This window comes from Monodelphis domestica, chromosome 7 (genome assembly GCF_027887165.1).
Source record: "Monodelphis domestica isolate mMonDom1 chromosome 7, mMonDom1.pri, whole genome shotgun sequence".
NCBI classification, from domain to species: Eukaryota; Metazoa; Chordata; class Mammalia; order Didelphimorphia; family Didelphidae; genus Monodelphis; species Monodelphis domestica.
This window is the reverse complement of record NC_077233.1, coordinates 165,799,827-165,826,487: the sequence shown is the minus strand read 5'-3', so window position 1 is coordinate 165,826,487 and position 26,661 is coordinate 165,799,827. Positions and strand designations below refer to the sequence as shown.

Here is a 26,661-nt window from a genome sequence, read left to right as displayed (position 1 = left end):
TATTAAGGAGAAAAACTTAACTTTCTCAGCATGAATTGCATAATAAACATTTTAAAGTAGATTTTTCAGTTGGGAAAAATATAGAAATAACTGCCATATGGATGGGCAAAACATATATTAAATTGGGAAAACCTAAGTTCGCGTCCAGCCTCTGAACATGCTAGCTTTGTGACCTTGGGCAAATTACTTTTTAGCTTCTCAGGCAACTTTCTATAAGTTTGAGAATAGTTGCCAGTCTGCATTAATAGAGGGAATTTCCCCACTTTGAGTTCCCTAGACTTGTAGTTATAGGTATGGACTTACCTACCTTTCCTCTCTCCCAAAAATAATAATGGCAGGAGTAAAAATAATTATTTGGGCACATATGAAGAGACTTAATGAAGTTTTGTTCTATAAAAACTAATAAAATTGCTGTGTCCTCTCTTATATTATTATTTTTTAAAAACCTTACATTCTATCTTAGAATCAATACTATGTATTGGTTCCAAGGCAGAAGAGTGGTAAGGGCTAGGAATTGGGTCAAGTGACTTGCCCAGGGTCACACAGCTAGGAAGTGTCTGAGGCCACATTTGAATCTAGTATCTCCCATCTCTAGGTCTGGCTCTCAATCCACTGAGCTACCCAGCTGACCCCCTCTCATATATTATTTTTGCATTTACTCAAGTTACTTGCCTTGGCAAGAGGCCTTTTCTTTATCTGACCCACTCTTAATTTATTTAATGAATAGTTATAAATTAAGATGACATTGATCAGTGGCTTATTAGCACTTCCTTTATAGCTTATCTGGAATCAGACTCAAACATCAGTTATAGTATCATAAGATTTAATCACTGATGGCAGATTTAAATAGTCTATGCTTCAGGTTATACAATGTTGTCAGAGATGTTAGATGATATTAGCTATAATTCCATAAGCTCAAATTAGAAATCATACTTAAAACAAATAAAACAAAATAAAAGGAAAAAAGTCAAAGGGGAGACCATTTCCTAAACACTATTTGATGACAATGTAACAGTTAAACACTTATTTTAAAGAAACAGATTGATTACTTGAAAGCCATGAATCTCAGTACACACATATATATAAGTGCATAAACTTTAATGTAACAACTAAGGAAAAATCTGGAAAAGATAATTCCTAGAATTTAAAAAGTCCATTTGACCACAGTTTCTAATAAACCTGTGTCCTGTAGCCATGAAAGGTTTCACCATGTATCATCAGATGTCATGTGGGTCTCTTGCAATTTGATGAGTGTCATTCATAATTCTTTGAAGCCATGGACATTTGTATCTTTAGAACAAAAAGAATTAATTGATAAAAGATGTATTATGATACATGGTGAATAAATTTTTATTTGTAAACCCACAAATATTAGCAAATTAGTACCTGAAAACAGTATTTCATTATATCTTATCTATTTTCTCATTTGTAAAAATTAGATTAGACTTAATTTCTGAAGTTCCTTCTAACTATAAATCTTATGATCATAGTATAGTGCTATGGTGGCAAGCCTATGGCATACCGGTGAGGGGGGGGACACTCAAGAGGCCTCTCTGGGTGCCCATACTGTCTCCCCAGCACAGAGTTCACTAGTAGAAACCAGAGGGATGCAGGGCCAGGCTGCTCACCACTCCCTCTCCATATCCACCTGAGGTCATTTACATCATCTGCCCCCCTAATAGATTCATTGTTACTTACCAGTGATGCTGGTATAGTAAAATAGTGCTTTATAGTTTACAGAAAATATTTTAAATCGTGTTGTAAGTCCCTCACAACAAATCTGTTAAATAAGTAGTAAAGATGTTCTTCTTTTTACAGGTGAGGAAATTGGGGATTCTAAACATAGTTAAATAATTTGTCTAATGGCGCATATCTCCTTAATGGCATTGAAATTGGAACCCAAGTATTATTCTGATGCCATACTGACTCTCAAAGTAATATTTTAAGTACCCACAAACATTTTAAAAAACACAATGATTATATAGTTTTAATAACTGGTCAACTAGTGAGGATAATTTAAATTTCCATTCACTAATATTCCTTGGTTTATTTAGATGACAGCAGTAACAAATGCTTTGTTATTGTCCTTTCAGCTTAGGAATATTGCTTTTAAGAAGATTCCTCAGAAATCCTCCCAGGTAGTTTGCAGCTCTCAACATGAGCTTTCTTTGCCAAGCCCAGTACAGAAAGATTTACAAGAAGAGAATTGGCAAGAGTGGAGACAAAGAGATGAGCAGGTACAGTTTATCAGATTATTGTTTTTCTTCATTCTTTGGTGGAATTTTTGAATTTCATGTTAACAAAAAAAAAGGACTTTAATAGTATATCTTTGTCTTTGCTCCCACTTTGTGGAATAATTGTATTTATTCTAAATGGAATGAAGTTATCCACAGCTTTTTCTTTTACTCTTAAGTTGTGCTGTTTTTTTATACCAAACTTCTATCATAAAGCTGCCACCTTGAAGTATTATCCTTTGTATCTGTACTAGAGGACTCTTTAATTCCTCTTCCATATCACAGGACCTTAAGTGTTTGAAGGAACCTATAATGAATCCTTCCTCCTTCCTCTCCTAATTTTCTCTTTTCCTGTTTAAACATCTCAGGTTCTTAAACTATTCCTTATGTAACATAGTTTGATTTATGTACTTAATTGTGCTTTTATCTTCCCCCATTATATTGTAAGCACTTTGTGGACAAGTGCCAAAGAAAAGCTCAGAGTGATATGAGGAGGGTGGGATGGCATTTTGTGGAGAAAATGTCACCTGAACTTGCCTTTCAACACGAAGAAATGTGGGGCAGGATGTAAGCATGTGGGAAATTTCATTTAAGGGCCTGGAAGGTTAGAAAAGTAAAGAAGAGACCTAGGAATTGAAAGTAGTCCCATTTTACTAGAATATAGTGTGCATAAAGTGACTAGTACCAAGTGAGGGTGGAAAAGTAAGAAGAAAGCACATGGTGGAAGGTCTTGAATGTCAGACTGAGGAGTTTCTGCTTTAAATAATAGTGGGAATTCACCAAAGGGTTTTACATTTTTTGTTAGGTCAATTATGTGAATATGACTTTTGAAGCTCTACTTGGATCGTGGAAAGGAAAGACTAAAGAAAAGAAAAGATGAGATTACCAGGGGGGAAAGTATAGAGGGGGAAAAAGAGAATAAAGAAGAGAGTTCTAGTGATTATCTCTTATTTGATGAGTAGAAAGAGTCAGGAAAGGACAGGAGTATTCAAATTGTGACAGTATGAATTTTTTTTTCCTTTTTAGGAAAGGACCAATATTTATTATTTTGATGGGCATTCTTTAGTATGTGCAAAATACTATCTCCTAATATTCTTCTCTCTTCAAGTGAATTTCTGTGTAAGCTTGGGCATGTTTTTTTGAATAGTGCTTATTATACTCCCTTCCTGACAGATTTACGTCTATTCAAAGTATGATCTTTCACTGCCAAATTTTAATTATGATACCTATCCTATGAAGTCAATAGTGAAATTATAAAGTTGCATTAAAAATTGAGGTTCTTGGGGGCAGCTGGGTAGCTCAGTGGATTGAGAGCCAGGCCTAGAGATGGGAGGTCCTAGGTTCAAATGTGACCTCAGACACTTCCCAGCTGTGTGACCCTGGGCAAGTCACTTGACCCCCATTGCCTAGCCCTTACCACTCTTCTGCCTTGGAGCCAATACACAGTATTGACTCCAAGACGGAAGGTAAGGGTTTAAAAAAAAATTGAGGTTCTTTTTATTTATTAGCCATATTTTTTGTTGGCATAGCCAGTAGTGCTGAAGATGGAGTATCAAGAGGATATCATTAATGGGTGATTCAAAGCTTTGAGTGTCAAAAATTCTTCAGAATTTGATTTGAGGCCAGTTATATAAATTTTCCAAGCAGTGCAATTTACATTGAAAACAAAGCATAGTACCACAAAATAAACACAATACACCAATTGCCTAGTCAGACATATCTACTTTTAAAAATATTAAATCACATTGTGAGCCAACTGCTTTAAATAACTGCAATCTTTCAGTACTGTAAACAACACTGCAGAGTGTAGGAATTGATGTTTAAAATTATCTGATATTAAAATACTATTGCAAAAAATACCCTATAGAAGTAATGATTTGAAAAATCCCAGAATTTATATATTCATCTGAATGTTATTCCTCAAATTTATTTTGTGAATATACATACATACATATGTACTATTCTACTTTAAGATTGTTGTTTGGGAGAGAGTATTCTTTTTGATTAGTTCCCCAGTCAGCTTAATGAAATTACAGGATAGAAGCCTTTAGAGGCATTTGAGAGATTTCATAATTTAGTATAGTTATGTCTACTGGCACTTTGTTATTAGGACACAGGAACCTCCATCTTTTGTCCTGGTCTGTAAAAAGTGAGCCGAGAATCTCTCTTGCTTTATTGCTTAGACTTCCCCTGAATTGGGGCAGGAATGGTGCTGAAGGTAATCTCTGCTTATGTGGTGTTTTCTCTCTATCAGGAGCAGTTTGATGAAAAGCTACTAGCTGCAGAAACACATGGTTGGAGGTAGACACACTTGCATACAGGCTGAGGCAGAAGTGAAGGGTAGTTCACAGACAGTATTTGTGAATCCCAGCTTCTGTGGAGGGCAGGACAAGTTAAAATTCCCTAGGCAACATTATCCTATAATCTAACTTTTTAGAGAAGGGCAATTTCCTGGGTAGCCGGGAGATTTGGGGGAAAAAAATATAAATTACCAAGTTCTTGAGCTTGAATCTTCTAGAAACATGGGTTTTTGACCTGAGGTCCATAAATTTAGAAATAATATTTTTCCAGTAAACATTTATTAAGGAATGACAATATGCAAAACAGTTGAGAGATACAATTAATAAAGAGAGAGCCCCTGGATTGAGAGCTAGGCCCAGAGACAGGGTTCAAATGTGGCCCAAGACACTTCCTAGCTGTGTGACCCTGGACAAATTACTTGACCCCCATTGCCTAGCCCTTACCACTCTTCTGCCATGGAAGCAATACAGAGTATTGGTGTAAAGTAAGAGTTGTTGGGTTTTTTTAAGCCCTAACCTCATTGAGTTTACAATCCAAAGATTTTGATAACTATTTCACATAATCAATTTCCTTTGCAATCATGTTTTTTTACTTATTCTTTTAAAAACATTCTGTGAAGGAGGTTTGTCCATAGGCTTTATCAAACTCTGAAAGGGGTTCTTTAAGAAAAAAAAATTGAAATCTGATTTTCTCATGCAGTATGCTGTATGAAGAAAGATTATCCATATATATATATATATATATATATATATATATATATATATATATATATATATATATATATATATACACACACACACACATACATATATATGTGTATATATAGTTCTCAACATTCTACTTGGAGAACAAAGCTAATGAGTTATTCAGTGTAGTTCCAATGGGAAGATCACTTATTCAACAACTCCCAAAGGTTGGGATGTTGTTTCATAGCAAGCTAGTGTTCAGTTCTCTTCTTGGAGATGAGCTATATTTGATACTTGATGTATTTTTATGTGTCTGTATATGGACTCCTGTATCATTTATATCATAAATATTTTGTAGGATGAAATAAAGGCTATCCTGTATCTAGTATAGATTTGGTACCTTGATTGTTTATAGGGTTGTTAACTCATTTGGGGAAATTTAGACATGCCATATTATAAATATAGTACTTTTTTCTGAAGACATTCCAGGTGGAGCTATGGACCAAAAAAGATAAATATTTTTAATGAAATTATTTTTTCAATTAACACATTTATCTTGTTTTCCTATTTCATTGAAAAGAAAACCAAATATCCATAGTCAAGCAAAACAAATTCCCAAATTGGCCATGATCAAACACATCTTATTCTGCATATTGAAACCATCACCTCTTGTCAGGAGTTAGGTTTACATTCCTCATTTTTGATACTATAGAATCATGGTCACTCAGTGTGTTGATCAGAGTTCTTATGTCTTACAAAATTGCTTCTCTTTACACTGTTGCTATATGAATTGTTCTTTTTCTTCTGCTCTCTTTCCTTTGCATGAGTTCATATGGCATAATAGTTTTTGATTACATTCATCTACCATAATTTACTCATCCATTCCCCATTGCTTTACTTAAGAGATATTTAACATTTATCTTTTAGTGATTTGGAGTATTTTTCCCCTTTGAGAACTACCTTTTTTATTTCTTTTGACTGTTTAGTAGTTGGGGAAAGACTTTTAAATTTGCATCATTTTCTTTTATCTTAGAAATTGAACTTTTCTTAGAGAAGTTTGTTGCCAAGATTTTTTTTTCTAGTTAGCCATTTTCCTTTGGCTACAGTCAGCCAAAGAGAGATATCATGGCCTTTTTTAGTGGGTTGGGGGAAGGTCTGCCTCCAACCCCAGTCTGTATGAACCAAGGTCTTTGAGGCTGGGGGACATACTGGTTCTAAGGTCACATGAGGATATTATACTATTTTAGATTTTTTCTCAGTGCCCTTTGAAATTATTATCACAAGGATGTTACTAACTAGTTTAGAAATTTGACTGATTAATTTTTAATCATTTTATCAAAAAAAGGTTGGCACTATAATCTCTAACCATATACTTGGATCTGATTGCTTTGTAGCTTTTTATAAAAACAAAATCCATCTTCAAAGAATGAAGTTTTGCTTCATCGAGGATATACTAAAGAATACTGTAGCCTATTAGGGCAGTTCAGTTTCTTTTTTCCTCTTGCCCTCTCCAATTCCAAAATGTTTTGAGTAAGTCATACTTGTGAATGGATCAGTACTCATGGAAATAAAAGTTTTGGTACGTATATTTGGGGAGGGGGATAGTTATACCTTATATAGATATAGTTAGCTTCTCATTTTCTTCATTGTGAGTAACAAAAACAAAATAAGAGTTTAATATTTTAGAACCTCTTTATTGCTATCCATTTTATCATTATCCTGTCTGCTCCAAGTAGCAGTCCCTTCTTTGTTCCATTTCTTTTCTCCAAGTTGGCTATATAAAACTTTCTTTGATGTCCTTGCCATTCTTTGCTGGACTTGGTTCATTCTGGGTTTTAGCACTCCTGACACTAATAGGATCATGTTACTCATTTATATTTATCCTAAGTTAGTTGTCTTTCTATCACACATCTCTTTCTAATATGAGTTTGTCAAGATGTTTTCTATGCACTCATTTTTTACCATTGTTCTTGGGCATTCATACTTTTAATTTTTGAGTTTCTCTTTTCTAATAGTCCATCTTTACTTGTAATATATTAATTAATCCTTTGGATACTCTCTTGACCCTTCAGAGTTGAACCCTATAAAATCAAGGGCACATACTGCATTATGCCTGACTTTCTTCCTTTTTAGAACAAATTCCATGATAGAGTAGTCTTTTGTTTCCAAGGTTCCTGTTAATGCCAACTTAAGCAACAATTACCACTTAATTGTTAGAATTACCTCTTGTTTTACAACTTTTTGAAGGATAAAAATAATAATTTAGACAGTTCACAAATATATCACCTGCTGTCTTGCTTTTGGCAGAAAATCAGAAACCAACTATATAATCCATATAGTTGAAGTCTATTTTCTTTCTTTGATATTAGCCTTCTATGCCAGATTTGTGATTGTTTCCCATGCTAATCATCTCATTCTTCCTTTCCAGGGGATCTCTAATGTATTACTACAGTTGTGTCTCTCTTTATCATTCCTTACCTAGATTTCTCTAATGTGTTGCTATGTTCAGGTTCCTAGATTTCCTCATGAGTATACATTATTAAGGTTAATTTTACCTGTTTTGTCCCTTTTAAGCATAAAGTATACTTTTTAATAACCAAATTGCAGTTTTGAATCTGTTGTTCACTGTCTGTGATATCCAAAATATTAAGTTTTCTTCTTACTATTAGTTCATCTATTTATAACTCATACTTTAGGCACATCTGAACCATGTATTTCATTGTCAAGTCTCTTCTTGGCTTTTGTCTTCCATCAATTACCCATCTTCTCTTCCTATGCTTTTACTACTCTCCATTGTATGAGGCTTCTCAGATCTATGCAATTTTCTCCCTTCTCTTTCAGTTGATTATATTTATAAGTTAGACAAGTGTGGTATTTAATAGTTGTCAGGCTCATTCTATCCCTTGACAATAGTCCATCATTCTTGTTTTTTAATCTATGTCTAAGAACATAAATCCAGTTGTCATATTTCATCATTTTTAGTCTTTTTCACTTTCTGAATTTTTTAATCCCCTACTTTTAATCAATATTGGTTTTAAAAATACCTTTGCTCTAAGATTCATTTTGTTGCCTAGGACATCAAAATCATTAGCAGTGCTTCCTTGGTTCTTTCTTTTAAAAAACAAACAAACAAAAAAGAAACCTTACCTTCTGTCTTGGAATCAATACTGTTGCAGAAAAGTGGTAAGGGCCGGGCAATGGGAGTCAAGTGACTTGCCCAGGGTCACACAATTAGGAAGTGTCTGAGGCCAGATTTGAACCCAGGATCTCTCATCTGTGGACCTGGCTCTCAATTCACTGAGCTACCTAGCTACCCTTCTTTGGTTCTTTCTGGTGGCATCATTTGCCCTTCATGAATTACTAGACATTGAGAGTAGTTATCAGTTCATAAACCCATGGCTAGAGATTTTTTGTGACTCATTTTATAGATAAAGAAACTGAGACCTAGACAGGTTGTGATTTATCCAAGTGTCACAAAGGCTTCTGCCCCACAAAGGATTGGTCACATCTAAGCCATAACCTGTTTTTGCTTTTATTTTGGTTGGTGTAAGAAAATTGTTCTAAACTTCCAACATGTCATGAAAATTATTTTGGAACTCTATATAGGAATGGCAGGGTAATGTGAAGCTAATGACTTGTCCTGCCTTCCTGCTTCCACCAAAATCATTGCTTCCTCTATACCTGATTTATAGCTCCAAGTAATCAGTGGTCCTTTTCTGTCCCTTCCCTATAGCAAATCTATCCATTTTGTCACCTATTACTATACTATAGGAGATGAGGATGGGGCCTGAACCTTTGCTTTAGCTAAGATAGAGGTGTTCATCTATCAGTGAAGGTAGACACCTTCTCTAAATTTAAGAGTTGCTACAACTACTGAAAGGCTAAGTGATTTGGCCAGTTTCAACTATAGTACATATCACAAGTATTTTTTATTACTCTCTGGTACTCTTCCTGTTAAACGAATTTTAAAAATCTGTGTGCATCTATATAATCTGGAAAACAAATCCTCACATTAGCCGTTTGAAAATGTAGGTCTCTTTATTCATTTTCATTTCACCCCCCCTTTCAAAAAGTGAGCAGCATGTTTCATTTACATTCTTTTGGACTCATGTTTATCCTTGTATTGGTTAGAGTTCTAAGGTCTTTCAGAGTTGTTTTTCTCTGCGATGTTATTTATATGAATTATTTGCCTAATTTTCATTTCATTCTATATAAGTTCATAAAGGTTTTCCTAGTTTCCTCTAAAATTGTCCATTTCATCATTTCTCATGCATCAAGAATATTCTATTATATTTGTCTTATCACAATTTGTTTAACCTAAATATGATCCTAATTCTAACCTTTAGTTTCCAGTTTTTGGCTACCATTGGAAGAGCTGCTATAAATATTTAATTATACATCCCTATGTGGTATGGCTGGATCAAAGAATGTGCAAAGTTTGGTGACTTGACTTATGCCTAGTTCCAAATTGCTTTCCTGACTTTCTGAATCAAATCGGTCATGCCAGCAATTTACTATTGTACCTGTTTTCCCAAAACCCCTCCCAAACATTTTATTTCTTTTCTTTTTTCATGCTGATAAGTGTGAGGAAGAACCACATAGTTGTTTTAATATGCATATCTCCAAAAAGAGGTGTTCTTTGTTGTTTTTTTTAATAACTGAGATTAGCAATATTGTAAAAAAAATGGAGTTTTAATTTTTATCCTCCAAATACATCCTTCCTTTCTTCCCTATTGTAACAATGTAAAATACAGCAAGGGGGAGGGAATTAATTTAGTTGGGGAGGAACCCAACAACAGCAGCATAACCAAATCCGAGGGTATCATTGTTCCATACCCATAGTTTCCCACCTCTGCAAAGAAAGGAGGGAGGGACATTTTTCATCTCTTCTTTAGGGCCAAGGTTGGCCATTATAGTATGAGAGTATTTAGATTTTTTTTTTAGTAATTGTGGCAACATCATTCTTTAAAATGTCCTGCTGGTTATAACTGGTCAGATGCTCATTGGGCCATAGGATTTTAGAACCAAAAGGGACCTTAGAGGCCATCAAATCCAACCATATCATTTTAGAGATAAGGAAACAAGAAGCCCAGGGAGGTTAAATGACTTGCCAAGGGTTGTATAGCTAATAAATGCCTGAGGCAGGACTGAACTCAGTTTTCCTGACTTACTCATAACCCTATTCACTGAAATGTGTACCCCCCTCCTTCCTGCCTCAGAGAAGTCATCTATCTACTTTGAATCCGATTATGTGACTCTTTCTTCTAAATCAACTGAGGGGGTGGGGTTGTTTTAACCCTTTTTTTATTCCCAAAAAAATTCTAAACTTGTTAACATGAATACTACTGTATACATAGCAGAATAGAAAGAGAAAGTTGTATGTGCAACGACAAATCTCTATCATATAGAGCTTGCTTTTCTTTGTAAGTATATAAATATGTTACTTTCAAAGTTGTTCCTCTTATCTGTTTCCTTCTGTCCTTCCTAATATTCTCATCTTTCAAAAATATTTCACTTGACTCTTCTTTTGTTTTGGCAAACTTATCTCTAGCTCCTCTCATTTTCTTCATGTCATTTCCACAGACTGAGAAAAATTAAAACAAAACCTTTGTAACAAATACTCAGACAAAATAGATTCTTCTTGCATTGTCTGTCTAAAGATTTGTTTTCATTGTACAATTTGAGTTCATCTTTTCTTAGAAGATGGGATAGTGTGCTTCATCAGTGATCTTCAGAAATTGTATTTTAAGGTTACTTTTTTAAGATCTTTGGAATAATATTCTGACTTCTGAACACTTTTGAAAATGTGCTAATTTTACTCAAGGACAAAAGAAAACTTGAAAGTACTACATTTTTATAGATCATATTATAGATCATATTCTCAGCTGAAAATTGGTATGCCTTTGTTTGTACATACCCAAGTCAAATTATATTTCCAGTGTGTTAAGGGACTGACAATACTATTTCCCTATAAATTGTTTAAAAAGTACTATCACAGACTCTTGGTCCATCCAAGCTTCAGTACTTAAATGGGATTGTGATCTCATCAATATGGATCATTGCTCTAAAAGTACAACCCATCTACATGTCATTATGATTTATTAGTCTAAATGTAAGGCCTTGCAAAGGAAAGAGGGCAAGTGCAAAAATTCAGGGGGAAGAATACTTTTTTATATTAAAAGTAATAGCAACCCCCACAACTAGGCATTAAATTAGCTGTGGCTGTCATAGTTGAACAGAAGCTGCCACATAAGCATATATCTCCTGTGCCTTGCTTGATAATTTATAGTTAGAGGATTGAACAAAACTATATTTATGATAATATCTATCAAGGAATCTTCAATGGTTTAACATATGCATGGCAGATTGATCCTTAAGATACTTTTAACGATGCAATGGGATCTTGTAGTCTGTACATTTTGGTCAGTTTGGGAAATATAAGGCTATCTGCTATGAAAAATCAATTTGTAAGAGCTTATGTGTTCTCTCATATTTTCATCAAGTATACTTCAGTACAGAGAAGAATTCCCTTAAAGATTTTGTAGAGGGTGCAGCTGGGTTGCTCAGTGGTTTGAGAGCCAGGCTTAGAGACTGGAGGTCCAAGATTATTTCCTAGCTGTGTGACCCTGGGCAAGTCAATTAATCCTAGTTGCCTAGCCTTTACCTCTCTTCTGCCTTGGACACAATATACTTACTGTGTTGATTCTAAGTCAGAAGGTAAGGGTTTGAAGGGGGAAAAAAAGATTTTGTAGAACTCAGTCGGTATCCTCTCCTCTTTCAGTTTGCTGATTGCCCTCAAAATATATCCCTTTCTTACACATATTACCCCTATATATGTGTGGGTTATCCCATCTTTGTCATTTATAAAATAATAGAATGAGGTTTTCCTCCCAGTAGATAACTAAAACAAGTGCTGGATACTACATGAAAGGATAACAAAAGCATATTGGACCTGTTATGTGGGACTCCTATCTTGTTAAATTAGCTTCCTTAAAACTTGAGTCCAGTAAAGATATCTGCTGAAGTAGGAATTACTACAATTGGTTTACATTTGTGAAGGAGTAGGAATATTCAAAAGGTTTAAGAAAGTAGCTACTTAAATTCCTTTAGAAGCCAGAGCACAGTACTTTCTTGCCCTGGATTGACATGCTAAAATTAGCAGCAGATTTTACAAATAATTGAACATAGAGAACATCAATCTAAGCATGCAGTTGTAAAATGGTATTTCAGAATTAGCTAAAATAAGAATGATTGCCTTACAGATTCTGTTATAAAATACAAAGATCCCTATGGAAACTGCAGATTATATAAATCTTCTTATACATTCTTCTATCATATCTAATGCATGTAACACAAATATGTAAGCAAAAAATATCTCCCTCAAGAATTTTTCAGATTACTGATATTTTTCATCCAAATGGCTTAAGTTGGGAGGCAGTTTTAATTTTATATATCAGCAATGTTAAATGCTATGAACTATCATTGATAATAAGGAATGAAAAAAGTCATTAGAGAGAAGATAGTAGGCATGAAAGGGGTAATTTTGAGCAGTAATCTTTAAAGCCATTTAGTAGTAGTTGAAAAGTAGATCAGTGGAACAGTCTAGGAAAATAAGAACCAGAAAAAAATCTAGTGTTTAATAAATCCCAAAATATCAAATTATTTGGGAGGAGGGGATGGAACCAGAAACCTTTGTTTTTTGTAAGGCTGCTGGGGAAACTACAAAGCAGTTTAACAAATTTAGTTTAGTCTAACATCTTGGGCCATATACCTTAATAATTTCTACAAGAATGTACAAACTACATAATTATATAATTTTTAAAAACACATGTAGAACCCAAGGAGGTATCTTTCACAACTATTGTAGTGATAAAATTTTGTATAAAATGCAGAGTATACAATTTCAGTTATTTAAAAAGTTTTTTTATAAACAAAAGTAGTATAGATAGAAAAAAGAAAAATTACCAGCTAAACGGGGATGGGGTTTGATTCTTTGCATTATCACTAATAAGTCTGTTATCTAAAAATATTGATATGAATATAGAAGACTGAGTCATTCCCCAATAGATAAGTGGACAAAGGATATGAATAGTTTTTAAAATAAGGATTGTGTATCATTAATGATTCTATAAAAAACATTCTCCAAATTATTAATAAAAAATAGACATTAAAACAATTCTTAAGATTAACCTCACACCAGCAAATTGACAAAGTTGGAAAGAACCAGAACTAATGTTGAAAAAGCTATGGGAAGATACATATTAATGTACTACTAGAGTTAAAAATGGTATAATTATTTTGGGGAAAAGTTAGGAAATAGTCAAGAAGAGTCACAAAAGGTTCATACCTTTTCACCCAGCAATTTGTTCACTAGTGGGCATATACCCCAAGAATATCAAAGAAGGGAAGATTCAGTATGGCACAATATAGCATTTTTTGTTGTAGCAAAGAACTGGAAACAGTGGTGTCCATTTATTTGGGAATGACTGAACAAACTGTGACAGAGGCGTGTAATGAGCTATTATACAATTTGAAACAATGAATAAAAGATTTATTTCAGAGAAACTAGAAAAGTTCAATGTGAACTGATCATAGGGAAATGTAAGCAAAACTTGAAGAACAATATACACAATGACTAAAGTAATATAAACAGAGGAAAACAATATTGGTCCTTTATTTAGAGGCAAGGACTAAAGAGTGTAAAATATTGCATCTATTGTCAGAGTTTTTAGATTACTTTCATTTAACTTTTTCTTTATTATGAGAGAGTTTATTTCTGGAGTTGAAGGTAATAAGGGAGTATTTATCCAGAAATTTACCATGATATAAAAATTAAAGGCATATAAATTATTATATCATGAGCATTGTTAAAGGAAGGCATCTCTGGAGTGGTAAAAGTGATCATCTTAAAGTGAGGAGAAATAGATTCAGATCCTGCCTGGCATTTACAAGTTGTGTGATCTTGGGGAGATAATTTCAACCCTTTGAGCCTCAGTTTCTTTGTAAATGATGATAATAATTGTTACATTATGTTCTTTACAGGGTTGTTATGAAAAAGTGACTTTGAAATCCTTAAAGAACTATAGAAATGTATGGCAACATAATTGGCAAGAAAATTAATCAAAGGCTGTAGAACTACAAAGAGACCTTAGAAATCATCCAGTCCAAACTTCTCATCTTATGGATAAGAAAACTAGGGCCCAGAGGTTGTGACTTGCTCATAGTACACACATTAAGTAGAAGAGCTAATATTACTATAGCTTTAGCAAAGAGAGTGAGAGAAAAATTGTAGAAAGTCAAGATAGTGAGTGATAAGGAAGCGTAGAGATAGTATGGGAGAATCACTTCTTATAATTAGAAATAATGTTTAAAATTTTCTGTGCCTGTGATATATACCTTGGATAACACAGTTGGTCATCAGACTAAAACTATTCTTTTGAGTGATTTTAAGCAATGCTTTATATGCTCCACTAAAGTCCTACTCTTATGCCTTGTAATGGGTGTAAAAGAAACTCTACATTGTCAAAGACTATGCTAATTTGTTAGAGGTTCTAGAAGATACTGGGTCACATATGTGTGCCTGTTGCTTGAGGACCACACCAGAGGAGTGATTACTGGATGATTTTTCCCCCCTATAATAAATGGCCAAAGACCATCTGTTAAGATGTGGTGGAGTTGTGATCTGTATTTGTAGATGAAGAAAATGTCCACAATTATTAAATTACAGGTCTTTTGAAATAATATATTACATAATAAAAGTTAATACCATAAATTTAGAGCTAGGAGAGGCATGAAAGGCCATCTCTTCCAGGTGAGGAAATTGAAACAGATAATAAGCAAAATGACCTGCCAGGGTCACAAATTAATTAAGCCAGAGGCAAATTGTTCTCCCCTATTCCCATGTCATCATTAACTTAATTGTCATTGCTTTGGACAAACGGTTTATTTTTAGGCTTTCTGTTTTATTGTTTTAAATTTAATAATGAGGTCAAGACTATATACCTGACCTCACTGTCAACTCATTGATAGCCAAGGTGGGAAAGCATATATCAAATTTGGAAATTTTTTCCCTTGATAGTTTTCTTTGATAAAATATAGGTACTTATATTTTAGTCATCTTGACTAATTAGCGTAATCCTTTTGGGAGAATTCTCTTCTCTCTGTTTTTTCTCCCTTTATGCTTAACTATTTGCTTCCTAATCTTACACACTTTTACCCTTTTTTTATACACATTTATAGTGCCATGCAAATTGTAAGCATTGAATAAATGTTGAATTTACCTGGGCATTTGTTACATTGTACATGTACATATTGCACATTGGACATGTACATTGGACATATTGTACAATTTGTAATGTTACTATTGACATTTGACTTAATCATAAGTCTCTCTTTCCTTACCTTCAGTTGACATCTGAAATGTTTGAAGCTGATCTTGAAAAGGCATTGTTGCTAAGCAAACTAGAATATGAAGAACACAAAAAGGTATTTACATTAATTCAGCTGCAGATTTTAGAAATGCATGTCTAATATTAAAGCTTTGACCATCAGATTCTCATCTTAAATTGAACTTTAAAAGTCAATTCTTTTATAGCAAACTATTATTATAGATGTTCTCATTCTTCCTAAGATTTTTAGAGAGAATGAAGAAGGGTAAATGGAGCATTGTTTGGTAATTTTAATAAACTTTTTTTCTTTCAATGCTATTACTCTTAAAGGAAAGTAAATAATTTAAATTTTTGAAAAAAATTATCTGCATTTTTGAACAGAGGCACAAAATGATGCTGCACGAGCAGTTTCTATATAGGAACTTCAGAAAAAAGGAGACCCCTCTCTGCTGGTGGGCCCTTTCATTTGCATTTAACAAAGGGCAAGGAAGCCTTTTCTCATATTTTGCCTTTGGGGCTCCGAATTTTATAACTGTCACTGATCTTTAATATTAGACAATGTGTAGACATGCTTCTTAGAGCTAAACTTTTTAAAAGAAGCTTTTGGTGTGTGCAGAAGTATTTTTAAAAAGAAGATTATTACCGATCAGCTTGGCATAAACTATTTTTTAAACTGTGCATTTCTCATATTAAATTGACTTAATTTTTCTCATTTTTTAAAAAAAGTAACCTTTGTAAAACCGTTTTTCTTTGAATATAGCTAACCTCCTAATAACTTAGGGGACTTCTTATCCATTGACTATGCTGCTTGCTCTCCTTACTTGCTTTTAAAAATCCACTTAACTGTCCATTCATCCCTGTATCTGAGACTGAGGAAAAGAGAGGAATCTTAAGTTCAACATAGATAACTTTTCTCTTTGGCACTTTAGAGAAAAAGATTAAATTAAACCTTAGTTGTAAAAATGAAAATTCATTTAAAATCTTTCTACTTTCATTTTCCATATCCTTGTCCTTCTAATAAATATATTTACTGTAATACTCTTGTTACATTGACATTTAGACATAAACATTTGCTAAAATTACATGGAAAAACGACTATACTGATTTAATTACTTAAATAGACAGGTTTCTCCAAAGAGCTTCTAATTCCAATTAACAAGTAAAACATGATAGATTATTGATTTCTTCCTTTTAGATGAATGACTAAATGTTAAAGCTGAAGCCTTAGTGGTGTTTTATATGTATGCATATGTATTAAGTCTATTAGTGAGTAAATGAATCTATAAAATATGGTCTTTTTCGTGGTAGAACTCTAGATCCAGTACACAAATTCAGTTTTTGTTTTTGTTTTTTGTTTTATTTGCAGTAAAATTAAAAAAAAAAATTTGCAGTAAAAAAAAATAGTAATTTTTGATAAGACAACAGTGAGTAAGAAAGGCAGCTTTTTAAGCAACAACTAGTTCAAGACTCAGCCATTAATTTTATAGAACTTAATATAAAAATGCATCTGTATTTTATTGATTTGGATGTTCCCTTGTACAATGCAGATCACAAAACATCTATGACTGTCCATCCTGTGTGTCTTTTCCATGTCCTCCCATAAATTCACCACAGTGGGTCCACCTAACATGATGGAGGCCTTCCTTGATTTTTTGGTTTTGTTTTATTTTTAAATTTAGATTTCTTTTTTATTATAAACTTTATAAGTATCCATGAATATGAGCTTTTCTGTATACAATAAGAAAACAAAAAAAATGTATATGAAACTGAGAATTTTTGTTAATACAGTTTGAGGGTTTTTTTAAGTGTTTATTAAATTCAACATTGTAACAACTGTCCTTTTGGTGTTCCCCTCTGAACTTCTTTTACTTTTCTTGTGTTATTCTTAATGTTTTATTGATGCTCTTTTCTTTGTTTTTGTTTTTTGCATCTCTATCATGACCCACTAATTCAGCCATCCTCCCAAAGGAACCCTCCCTTATAACAAATAAATGTGGTCAAGCCAAGTGATGTTTGAAAATTGTATGTCTCATTCCGTGCTTCTAGTCCCATCACCTTTCTTCCAGAAGATTGAGTGGTTTGTTTTATCATCATTAACCTTCAGAAGTCATGATTGCTCACGTACATTGATCAAAGTTCAGTAGTATTTCAAAATTGTTTTTCTTTACATTATTATAGTCATTGTGTAAATTGTTCTCTTCCCTCCTCTTTCTCTTGATATTGAAGAAATCAGTAAGTGATTCATGCAGCCTACCTGTTATTCTTTTAAGACACTATGTCAAGAAAATACTTTTCTTTTATGCCTAATAATACCTTTGTGATTTTGGAGATTAATTTTTTTTCCAGCAAACCTGTCAAAAAAACCCAACTATAACAACAGGTATTGGAATAGGGTCCGTCACTCTTAAAGCCCAAGGTAAAATTCATCTTATAGTACTTTTCTTTCTCTTGGAATCATAGGAGCTTAGTGATAACCAAATTACAAATTGATTAATGGAATTTGAAAAGTAAAATTAGTGCAGTTTTTTTTTTGTGCTTGATCCATCTCAGGAATATGAAAATGTTGAAAATGCTTCACCTCAATCAAAAGGTATGAATAAGAAAGAAAAAAGAAAGAATCATCAAGGGAAAGACAAACCACTCACAGTGTCGCTGAAAGACTTTCAATCAGAAGCAAATATAGGTATGGATTATTTTATGTGAATTAAACATTCAGAGTTTAAAGTCTTGGTCTTTTTAGTTTCTTCTGTGACTAAAATACCCATTTAAAATACTTTCCTGAATTTTCCCAAAACATAAATTTTGTTTCTATATAAACTATTTGCATTTTTAAAAAGCATTTTCTATATAAACTAAAACCCATTTTGAAATATTCAAATAATTTAACACTCTAAAACAAAATGCTTTAGTATTTATTTTCTTAAATTTTTTTATCTGTCCTAAGATACATTTATTTTTTTCCTTTCACTTCACATTTGTTGTATTAGCCTAAAATAACTTAAATATTTTATCTGGTACTTATCAACTTCTTCCTCAAGTTATCTTGGGATAGAACACACTAAAATAGCTAGTTTTAAAATAAAACTTCACCAAAAAAGTCTCTGTGATATACTACCTTAATGGTGTTTTAACTTTTGGCTGATGGATACAGAGAGGAATTATGTCACCCAACTGTGGTTTTGAAGTAAAACCAAAAAACCACATCATTTTTAATACAGGAAGTGGTAAACCCAGCATGAAATAGTATAGATGCTAGCAGATGTGCTGTGTTTATACATAAAGAGGTTTATTTATCTACTATTAACCTAGTCTTAAAAACACAAGTATCTGTTCTGCCCTTGCTAATAACGTCATAGCAGTAAACTCAGTAAAAAGTGTAGGATATTTTATAATACACACCAGACTTTTATTAAAAGCATTTGTAATATGCAGAGCACTATGCTCAGGTGCTGCAGGATGTACAAAATTTTTGTAAGGCAGAATCTCATCCCTCAAGGAACATTTAATCTGCGGATAAGAAAGCAATCTATATTAGTATAATTCACAATATCCTTTGATAAGTTCATTTGACAGTAAAGTCAAATTTTGTGAATTTAAAAATGGGAAGAGGGGGCAGCTGGGTGACTCAGTGGATTGAGAGCCAGACCTAGAGATGGGAGAGCTTGGGTTCAAATGTGACCTCAGACACCCTTAGCTGTGTGACCCTGGGTGAGTTACATAAGGGTTTAAAAGAAAAAGTGGAAAGAGATCATTACCACCTAAGGGCTTCAGTCAATCAACAAATATTTATAAGGTACTGTGGTTAAGCACTAATGGTGCAAATAAAGTAAAAAATAGGGTCACTGCCTCCAGGAACCTAATTCTAAGAGAAGACATAACATGTAAATAGCTGCAAACATATAAGGCTTATACAGTGTAAATGGGAGGTGACTCCAAAGGGAAGGTACTAGCTGAAGATGAGGGAGTAAGGAAGACAAGAAAGGCTTTTCTTGTAAAAAGTGGAGTTTGCGTTGAGCCTTGAAGGAAGTAAAAATTCTAGAAAGTAGAAGTGAGAAAGGAAAAGCATGTCAAGCATGGTGGATGGCCAATGGAAAAGGTATACAGTTGAAAGAGTATCTTGGGTGAAGAACAGCAAGAAGATCCTGTGTCCCTAGATCTTAGAATCCACCGACTGAGAAGTAAAATGTTAAAAGACCAGAATGGTGGGAAAGGACCAGGTTGTGAAAGACTTTGAATTCAGAGAATTTTATATTTGATCCTTGGGGTAATAGGAAGCAACTGCTGTTGAGTAAGTAATAGGTGTGATAGGGGGTTGATATTGTCAGAATTGAGCTTAGGAAAATCACTTTGGCAGCTGAGTAGAGGATCCACTGGAGTGGGGGGAGAGACTTATGATCAGGAGATCAATCAGCAGACCATTTGCAATAGTTCAAGCTTAAAATGAGAACCTGCATCATGGTGATGGTTGTATGAATGAAGAGGAAATAATGTATAGGAGGGATGTTGTGAAGGTAAAAACAACAAGACTTGGCAACAGATTGGAAATGTGGAATGAGTGTGAGAGGAAGATGCCTAGTTTGCCAGCCTGCGTACCTGGGAAAGGTTATGATGTCCTCGGTAGTAATAAGGAAATTTGAAAGAGGGGCAGATTTTGAGGAAAACATATTGGTTCTGTTTCAGGCATGTTGAGTTTGAGGTTCCAGTAGAATATTCATTTCAGGATATCTAAGAGAGAGTTGGTAATATGAGACTTAAGGTCAGGGATGAATCTATAGCTCATCTGCATAGATATGGCAGTTGAGCTCATGGGAACTGTTGAGATCACCAAAGTAAAGCATATAGAGGGAGGCAAGAATAGGGCACAGGACAGAGCCTTGAGAGATACCTACAGAAGATTTGTGAGGTAATAACTAGCAGATATAGTAGTCAGTAATAATTTACAGTATTAAGCTACTGCTTTATGCTAGGCCAGAGTAGCTAGGTAGCACAGTGCTAAGTCTAGACTTGGGAAGACCCAAGTTCATATTGTAAAAATTAAATTTAGTATCTATACTTCCTACATCATTGCAATGGCTGAGCCAGCCCTTGGGAGGTGTTACTGCCAGTTAAATACTAATTGTGATCTCACCCAGGTGGAGACTCAGGTGAGATTATAGGGAATTCTGGGAAATACCAAGGACTTCTGGGGTTTGAAGTCTAGGATTCAAAATCTCCATTTATACAATATCCAACCTCAGATACTATCTTGTGTCTCTGAGTAAGTCACTTAACCTTTTTTACACCAGTTTCCTCATCTGTGAAATGAACTGGAGAAGGAAATGGTAAACTACTCTAGGATCTTAGTCAAGAAAACCCCAAATGCATTCATGAAAAGTCATCCACAACTGAAATGCCCGAACAACAATAAAATGTGATAAACACTGGGGATACAAAATGAAGCAAAAGATAGTTCCTGTCCTTGGGGAGCTCACAGTCTAGTGGAAAAACTAAAAAGCAATGAAATCTCTACTATATGTAGGATAAATAGGAAATAACAGAAAGAAGGCACTAGAATTAAGCAGAGTTAAGTAAAGACTTCAGTAGAAGATGAGATTTTAATTAGGACCTAAGAAAGCTGGAGGAGTCAGTAGACAGAAATGAAAAGGCAGAGTATTCCAGGCATAGGAGACAACCAGAGAAAATGCCTGGAACAGAGATTAAGTATTTTAATGGGATGCATATCAGGTAGGGAATGAGGTGTAAGAAGATGCAAAAGGTAGGAGGGGGGCTAGGTTAGGAAGAGTATTTTGTTGTTGATCCTGGGGGCAAAAGACAGTCACCAGAGTTTATTGAGTAGAGGTGTGACCTGATCAGACCTGTACTTTAGGGAAATTACTTTGATGGGCTGAGGGAAGATGGATTGGGATGGGGAAAGATTTGAGACAGGCAAACCCACTAGCAGATCTTGCAGTAGTCAGAGTCCCGCACCAGTGTGGTAGCAGTATCAAAGAAGAAAAGGGAGATATTTGAGAGATGATGGCAATGTGAAGTCAATGAGCCTTGGCAACAGATTGGAAATGGAGATGAGAGATAATGGTAAATTGAGGATGACATCTAGGTTGTAAGCCAGGGTAACTGGGAGGATGGTTAGGATAAGGAAGTTGAGGGGACTGGGAGTTGAAGGAAACATAATAAATTCCATTTTGGACATGTTTGAGATGTCTCTTAGCCATCCATTTTGAAATGTCTGAAAGGCAGGTAAATTTGAGAATCATCAGTTCAGAGATTGTAATTAAATTCATGGCAGTCAATGAGATTACCAAGTGAAGTAGTAGAGAGGGATAATAGGGTCCAGGACAGAATCCTGAGAGAAATATATGGTTAGATGCCTTGGATGATCTAGAAAAAGAGGCAGAAAAGGAATGGTCAGATAGGAGTAGAACCAGGAAAGAGTGGTGTCTGGAAAACCTAGAGAGAAAAGAGTATCAAAAAGAGAGTGATAATATTGTCAAAGGCTAGAGAGGCAAAGAAGATTGAGGACTGAGAAAAGACCACTGGATTTGACAGCTGAGAGTTGGGTCATTGATCATTTGAAAGAGCCATGTTGGTGGAATGATAAGGTCAGAAACTCGATTATAAGAGGTTGAGAAGAGAGGAGATACAGTGGAGGCACCTTCATGATGGACTTTTCAAGGAGTTAAGCTATAAAAAACAATAGTAAGGAATGAAAAGATCAAGTAAGTTTTTAGAAGATGAAGGAATGTTTGTATGCATGTTTGTAGGCAGTATGGAAGGAGAAAATAAGTTAGGGAGAGATTGAAAATATGAGAGAGTCAGGATGAGAAGGCACTCTGATAGAGATCGGATGGAAGAAGGTCACTTATGCAGGCAGAAGAACTAGCTTTGGTAAAGAGTAAGGCTACTTCATGTGAAATGGGAGAGAGAAGAGGGAGTATAAAAAAGCATCAGAGAGGAGAGGAGAGGTTTGAGTTTTTTTTGGGGGGGGGTGTAAAATTTTTTTCCTCTAAAATAGGAGGTAAGGTAGGGCAGCTAGGTGGCTCAATGGATAGAACTAGGCCTAGAAACAAGGGGTTCTGGGTTCAAATTTGATGTGAATACTTCCTAACGGTATGACCCTGGGCAAGTCACCTAACCCCCATTGCTTAGTTCTTACTATTCTCTTTGGAAACAATACGTAGTATTGATTCTCAGGTGGAAGGTACGGGTTTAAAAAAAAATGGAGGTAAGGTGGGGAAAGGGGGAGCCATAGGAGATCTGAGGAGGGATGAAAAAGTTTGGAAGAGCCCCTATAGAGAGAGAGGGATAAAGAGTTAATAAAAGAGGTGGTAGGAGGATTGTCTATGTACACTAAGTGGTCAGTTGAGGTTGTGTATCAAAAATTAGTAGTGAACTCAATCAGAACACAGTATCACCTATAGGAGTAAAGTTGACATGTCAGGAGACATGATGAGGCTTTGCAAGATGCAATCAATGATATTTTAAGGGATCTAGGGACTCACAAAAAGAGAACAAAGAATAGATAGGTAGATCAGTTGATAGTGAGCTAAGCCTGGAGTCAAGAGGACCTGGGTTCAAAACTGCTCTCAGACACTTCCTATCTAGATCTTAGGCAAGTCATTTAACTTCCATTTCCTAGCCCTTACCATTCTTCTGCCTTGAAACCAATACTTAATATCAATTCTAAGAAGATAGGGGTGGTACCTTGGTGGCTTAGTAGATTGAGAGCTGAGCCTAAAAACATGAGGTCCTGGGTTTAAATCTGGCTTTAGACACTTCCTAGATGTGTGACCCTGGACAAATCACTTAACCCCCATTGCCTAGCCCTTGCCACTCTTCAGTTGTAGAACCAATATGGGTTATTGATTCTGAGTCATGAAATAAGGTTTGGGAGGCAGGACACAAGGTAAGGGTTAAAAAAGAACAATGTACAGCTGAACTGATTGTCCAGGAAACCAAAAAGAGGGAAGTAGGAGAAAGTGGCTGGATGAGAAGGGGAGACATTGAAGGTATGATGTGGATGAATTTGGTAAGAGAAGGCAGAGGGAGAGATGGAAATCCAATTGACATTCAGATAAGAGGGTTTCAAAATTCTTGAATGTGAAAATACCTTTGTAGATGATGATAAGATCAAAGGTATGACCATCTTTGTATGTGGCTGAGGTTATGCAGTAGGTCATAGGAAGTGAGTAGATTGAGGAACCGAGGGGTTAGGGTATTTAAGAGAGAGTCATTATGCATTTTGAGTCAGGTATGAGGCAGGAGTTGAGAGGAGAGAAAAACTATGAGTCAGATACTGAACTTATTGAGAAAGAAAGGGGAGTGACCTGGATATCTATAGATGATGACTGGGTAGTAGATACACATAGCATGAACCTTCAAGGAGAGATTCCTAAGTGAACTGAGGTAGTAGTAGAACCTGGAAATGGCATTTGGGAGTAAGGAGTATTCTAACTTGCCCACCTGAAACAGCCCAGGGGAATGAATGAAGGTGGAACCAGGGAAGACTATATTATCGGGGGGGGGGGGGAGGGGGGGGGGAGCTAGACTTCCATGAGAGCTTGAAGGAAGAAGGAATGGGAGAAGAAACGGTTTAGGATAAAGTGAAGTTTGTTGGTTGTAATTTGGGGGTAGGATTTCTGGGTCACATTGAGTAGTATCCAGATTGGGGAGTAGACATTGTCTCTGATCCTCACAATCTCTCAAACTTCTTCAAAACAAATTTTGCTGCAGAGGTAAAGTAACTTCAGCTGTTTAGGTCACCCAGAATCCAAAAGAAATTTTTTTTAAATCCCAAGAACTGACACTGACCCTGAGCTCACTCAATATCCTTCGCCTACTTCTTCACACTACTGGGATCGAGGCTTCACTAGCGGATTCAAAGATGAAACACAGGCTTACATCAAAACCCATTCCTAACACCACAGTCCCTCCTCCTTTCCAGTGCCATGTGTGGTGAAAATATCACACCAGTACAAAACTCCAAGCTAAATAGGTTTATTGAGAGGTGGCCAGTCTCACAATAAAGCCAGACTCTGGTCAAGATCAGAACCAGAGACCTGAGCCTTAGGAGATAGCCTTTTTTATGCAGAGAAATCTGATGACACAGTAACAAAAAATACAATCAAAATTAAAAATAGAATGAATGTAAAACCTTTCATATGGCCAGTTCTTAATTAATGATGCAAGTACTGATTAAGCAGTAAAGTACAAAAATAATCACTGTAGTTGTTAACTATGCTTCTGGCCTTTCCAAGACCTCTATAATAAGGGTCAGGGTCTAATTGTTTTCTGCTTTACAATTATGATTTAATACTAGAAGTCAGCAGTTAGATGCATTTCAGTTTGCACCCAAGAGTAGCACTGACACTTCCCTTTGACTGTCATTTTGCACCCAAGAGCAGGATGTGGTTTTAGGCTTACAATCAAAGTGCCTGTAAATAAGATTTGATACCATCTTAAACTGTATTTTTCTTAGCTAATGATTATAATTCTTATAAAGCAAACTATATTATTTGGCTATTAACTCAAGACTAATGATTATGTTATTAAATTGACCATAAAGACTAATACTGTTATAATCATAAAAGGGAGTAGGGGGCTTTACACTCACACATGGGAGACCTTGGCAGTAGAAGTTTGCTTGGACCTTGACAGCTATGTTGGCCAGAACCCTTTTGCTGGGGACTGAAACCAGGAGGTAAAGCACTGAATTTCAGTGCCAGGGAAAACAGGCTCTGATCTACTACTTCCTGGCTAGAGAATTGAGAAGCACAATGGGATGGCTCAACAGGAAAGGACACCTTGCATGTGAGTGACTATGCAGAACTCCACCATGCCTGAGAAAGAATATAGCATTTGGCTGGGGTCAGTTCTGACCACTATAAGATATTTGGGACATATACCTTATTGGATGAACTGTATATTCCCCAAAGTGGGAAAAATCACTTTCCAGTCCCCAATTTCACCATTGGGAGGGGAGTAAATCAGAGTGATGAGGAAAATAAAGAATTGGGGGTTAGAGGAGTAGACTGTGAAAGTCCTAAAAATTTCAAGAAGACCTAGAATCAGTAGGAAAAACAGTAAACAGAAGGAAATATGGCCTTCAGACCCAGTAAGTGAGTTCAGGCATCTATGAATAAATACTGCAAAATGAAGAAAAATGATCCAGCACTTGAAGAGATGTTGAGTACATGGAACAATAGTATGCTATTCCTAAGAAGTTCAAATGAGAGAATTATGACAGCAGAGTTTATGCCCTGCATGACAAAAATGATGAGCAGAATTGAAAAAAGAACTCTAGGGTAAAAGGGTTGTGGGGAATAGGAATAAAAAGTTGGGTGGTAGGGAATGGGGGTTTGAACAATGACTTGTAAGGGTTCAGAATCACTGGAATGAAGAGGGTATGACTAAATGAAAATTGCTAACAGGCAGCAGTCACCTCTCCTCAGAGGAGGTTGGAGATTGAACTGGAGACAAGTAGAACATAGTGTGGAAGACACATAGGCTGGAAATTAGGGAGAGAACTGTGTAGCAGAAGGTAGAAGTCTTCTTCTCAATGACTTACCTTTTTACCCTAGGGACAACAGTAGCAGGATATGGAAGGCCTGAGGTCAAAGGGAAGGTTGCTTCTCTTTTCACTGGAGGTTCTCTACATTTTGGTGGGAAGGTCAGGCTGGCAGCAGGAGGTGGTTGTTACCTTTTTTTTCCTCATAGATGGAAATTACTTCTTTGGCCTTTAACAGTCTTTTCTCAGGAGAGACAATGAAGCAGGAGATAGAGGGCAAGAAGTCAGAGGAAGATCTGATCCTTTTCAAACCTGAAACTAGATCTGGTGAGCAGATAGAAAGTGGAGAGAGGAACTAGTGAAGGTTTTTTAAGGATGAGAAAAACTTTGGCATGTTAATAAGCAATATGGAAGAACTAGTAAGAGAATCGGAATAAGAGCTGCAGATCTCAAGAATATAAGAAGAGACAGACTCAAGGAAACAAAGATGGGATGACCTTAGTGGAAGGTCCATCTCTTCATCAGATCCTTAGAATGAAGAAGGAGAT

At 35.4% G+C, this 26,661-nt stretch overlaps 1 protein-coding gene and 1 long non-coding RNA gene across 3 annotated transcripts in view; one reads left to right on the top strand and one right to left on the bottom strand.

Annotated features, from left to right (window-relative positions):
* GKAP1 (G kinase anchoring protein 1) overlaps window positions 1-26,661 on the top strand; it is a 66,552-nt gene that overhangs the window by 13,632 nt on the left and 26,259 nt on the right. For both annotated transcript variants that reach the window (XM_007498915.2, XM_001368463.3), the window contains exons 4-6: window positions 2,094-2,237; window positions 15,629-15,706; window positions 18,160-18,292. In XM_007498915.2, coding sequence (XP_007498977.1) covers window positions 2,094-2,237; window positions 15,629-15,706; window positions 18,160-18,292 — 355 coding nt within the window. The remainder of the gene's footprint in view (window positions 1-2,093; window positions 2,238-15,628; window positions 15,707-18,159; window positions 18,293-26,661) is intronic.
* LOC130455543 (uncharacterized) lies at window positions 1,084-1,636 on the bottom strand. The gene is made up of 2 exons (XR_008913595.1): window positions 1,523-1,636; window positions 1,084-1,290 (listed from the first exon to the last, which is right to left on the bottom strand). It is a non-coding gene; the product is annotated as an uncharacterized LOC130455543 (long non-coding RNA).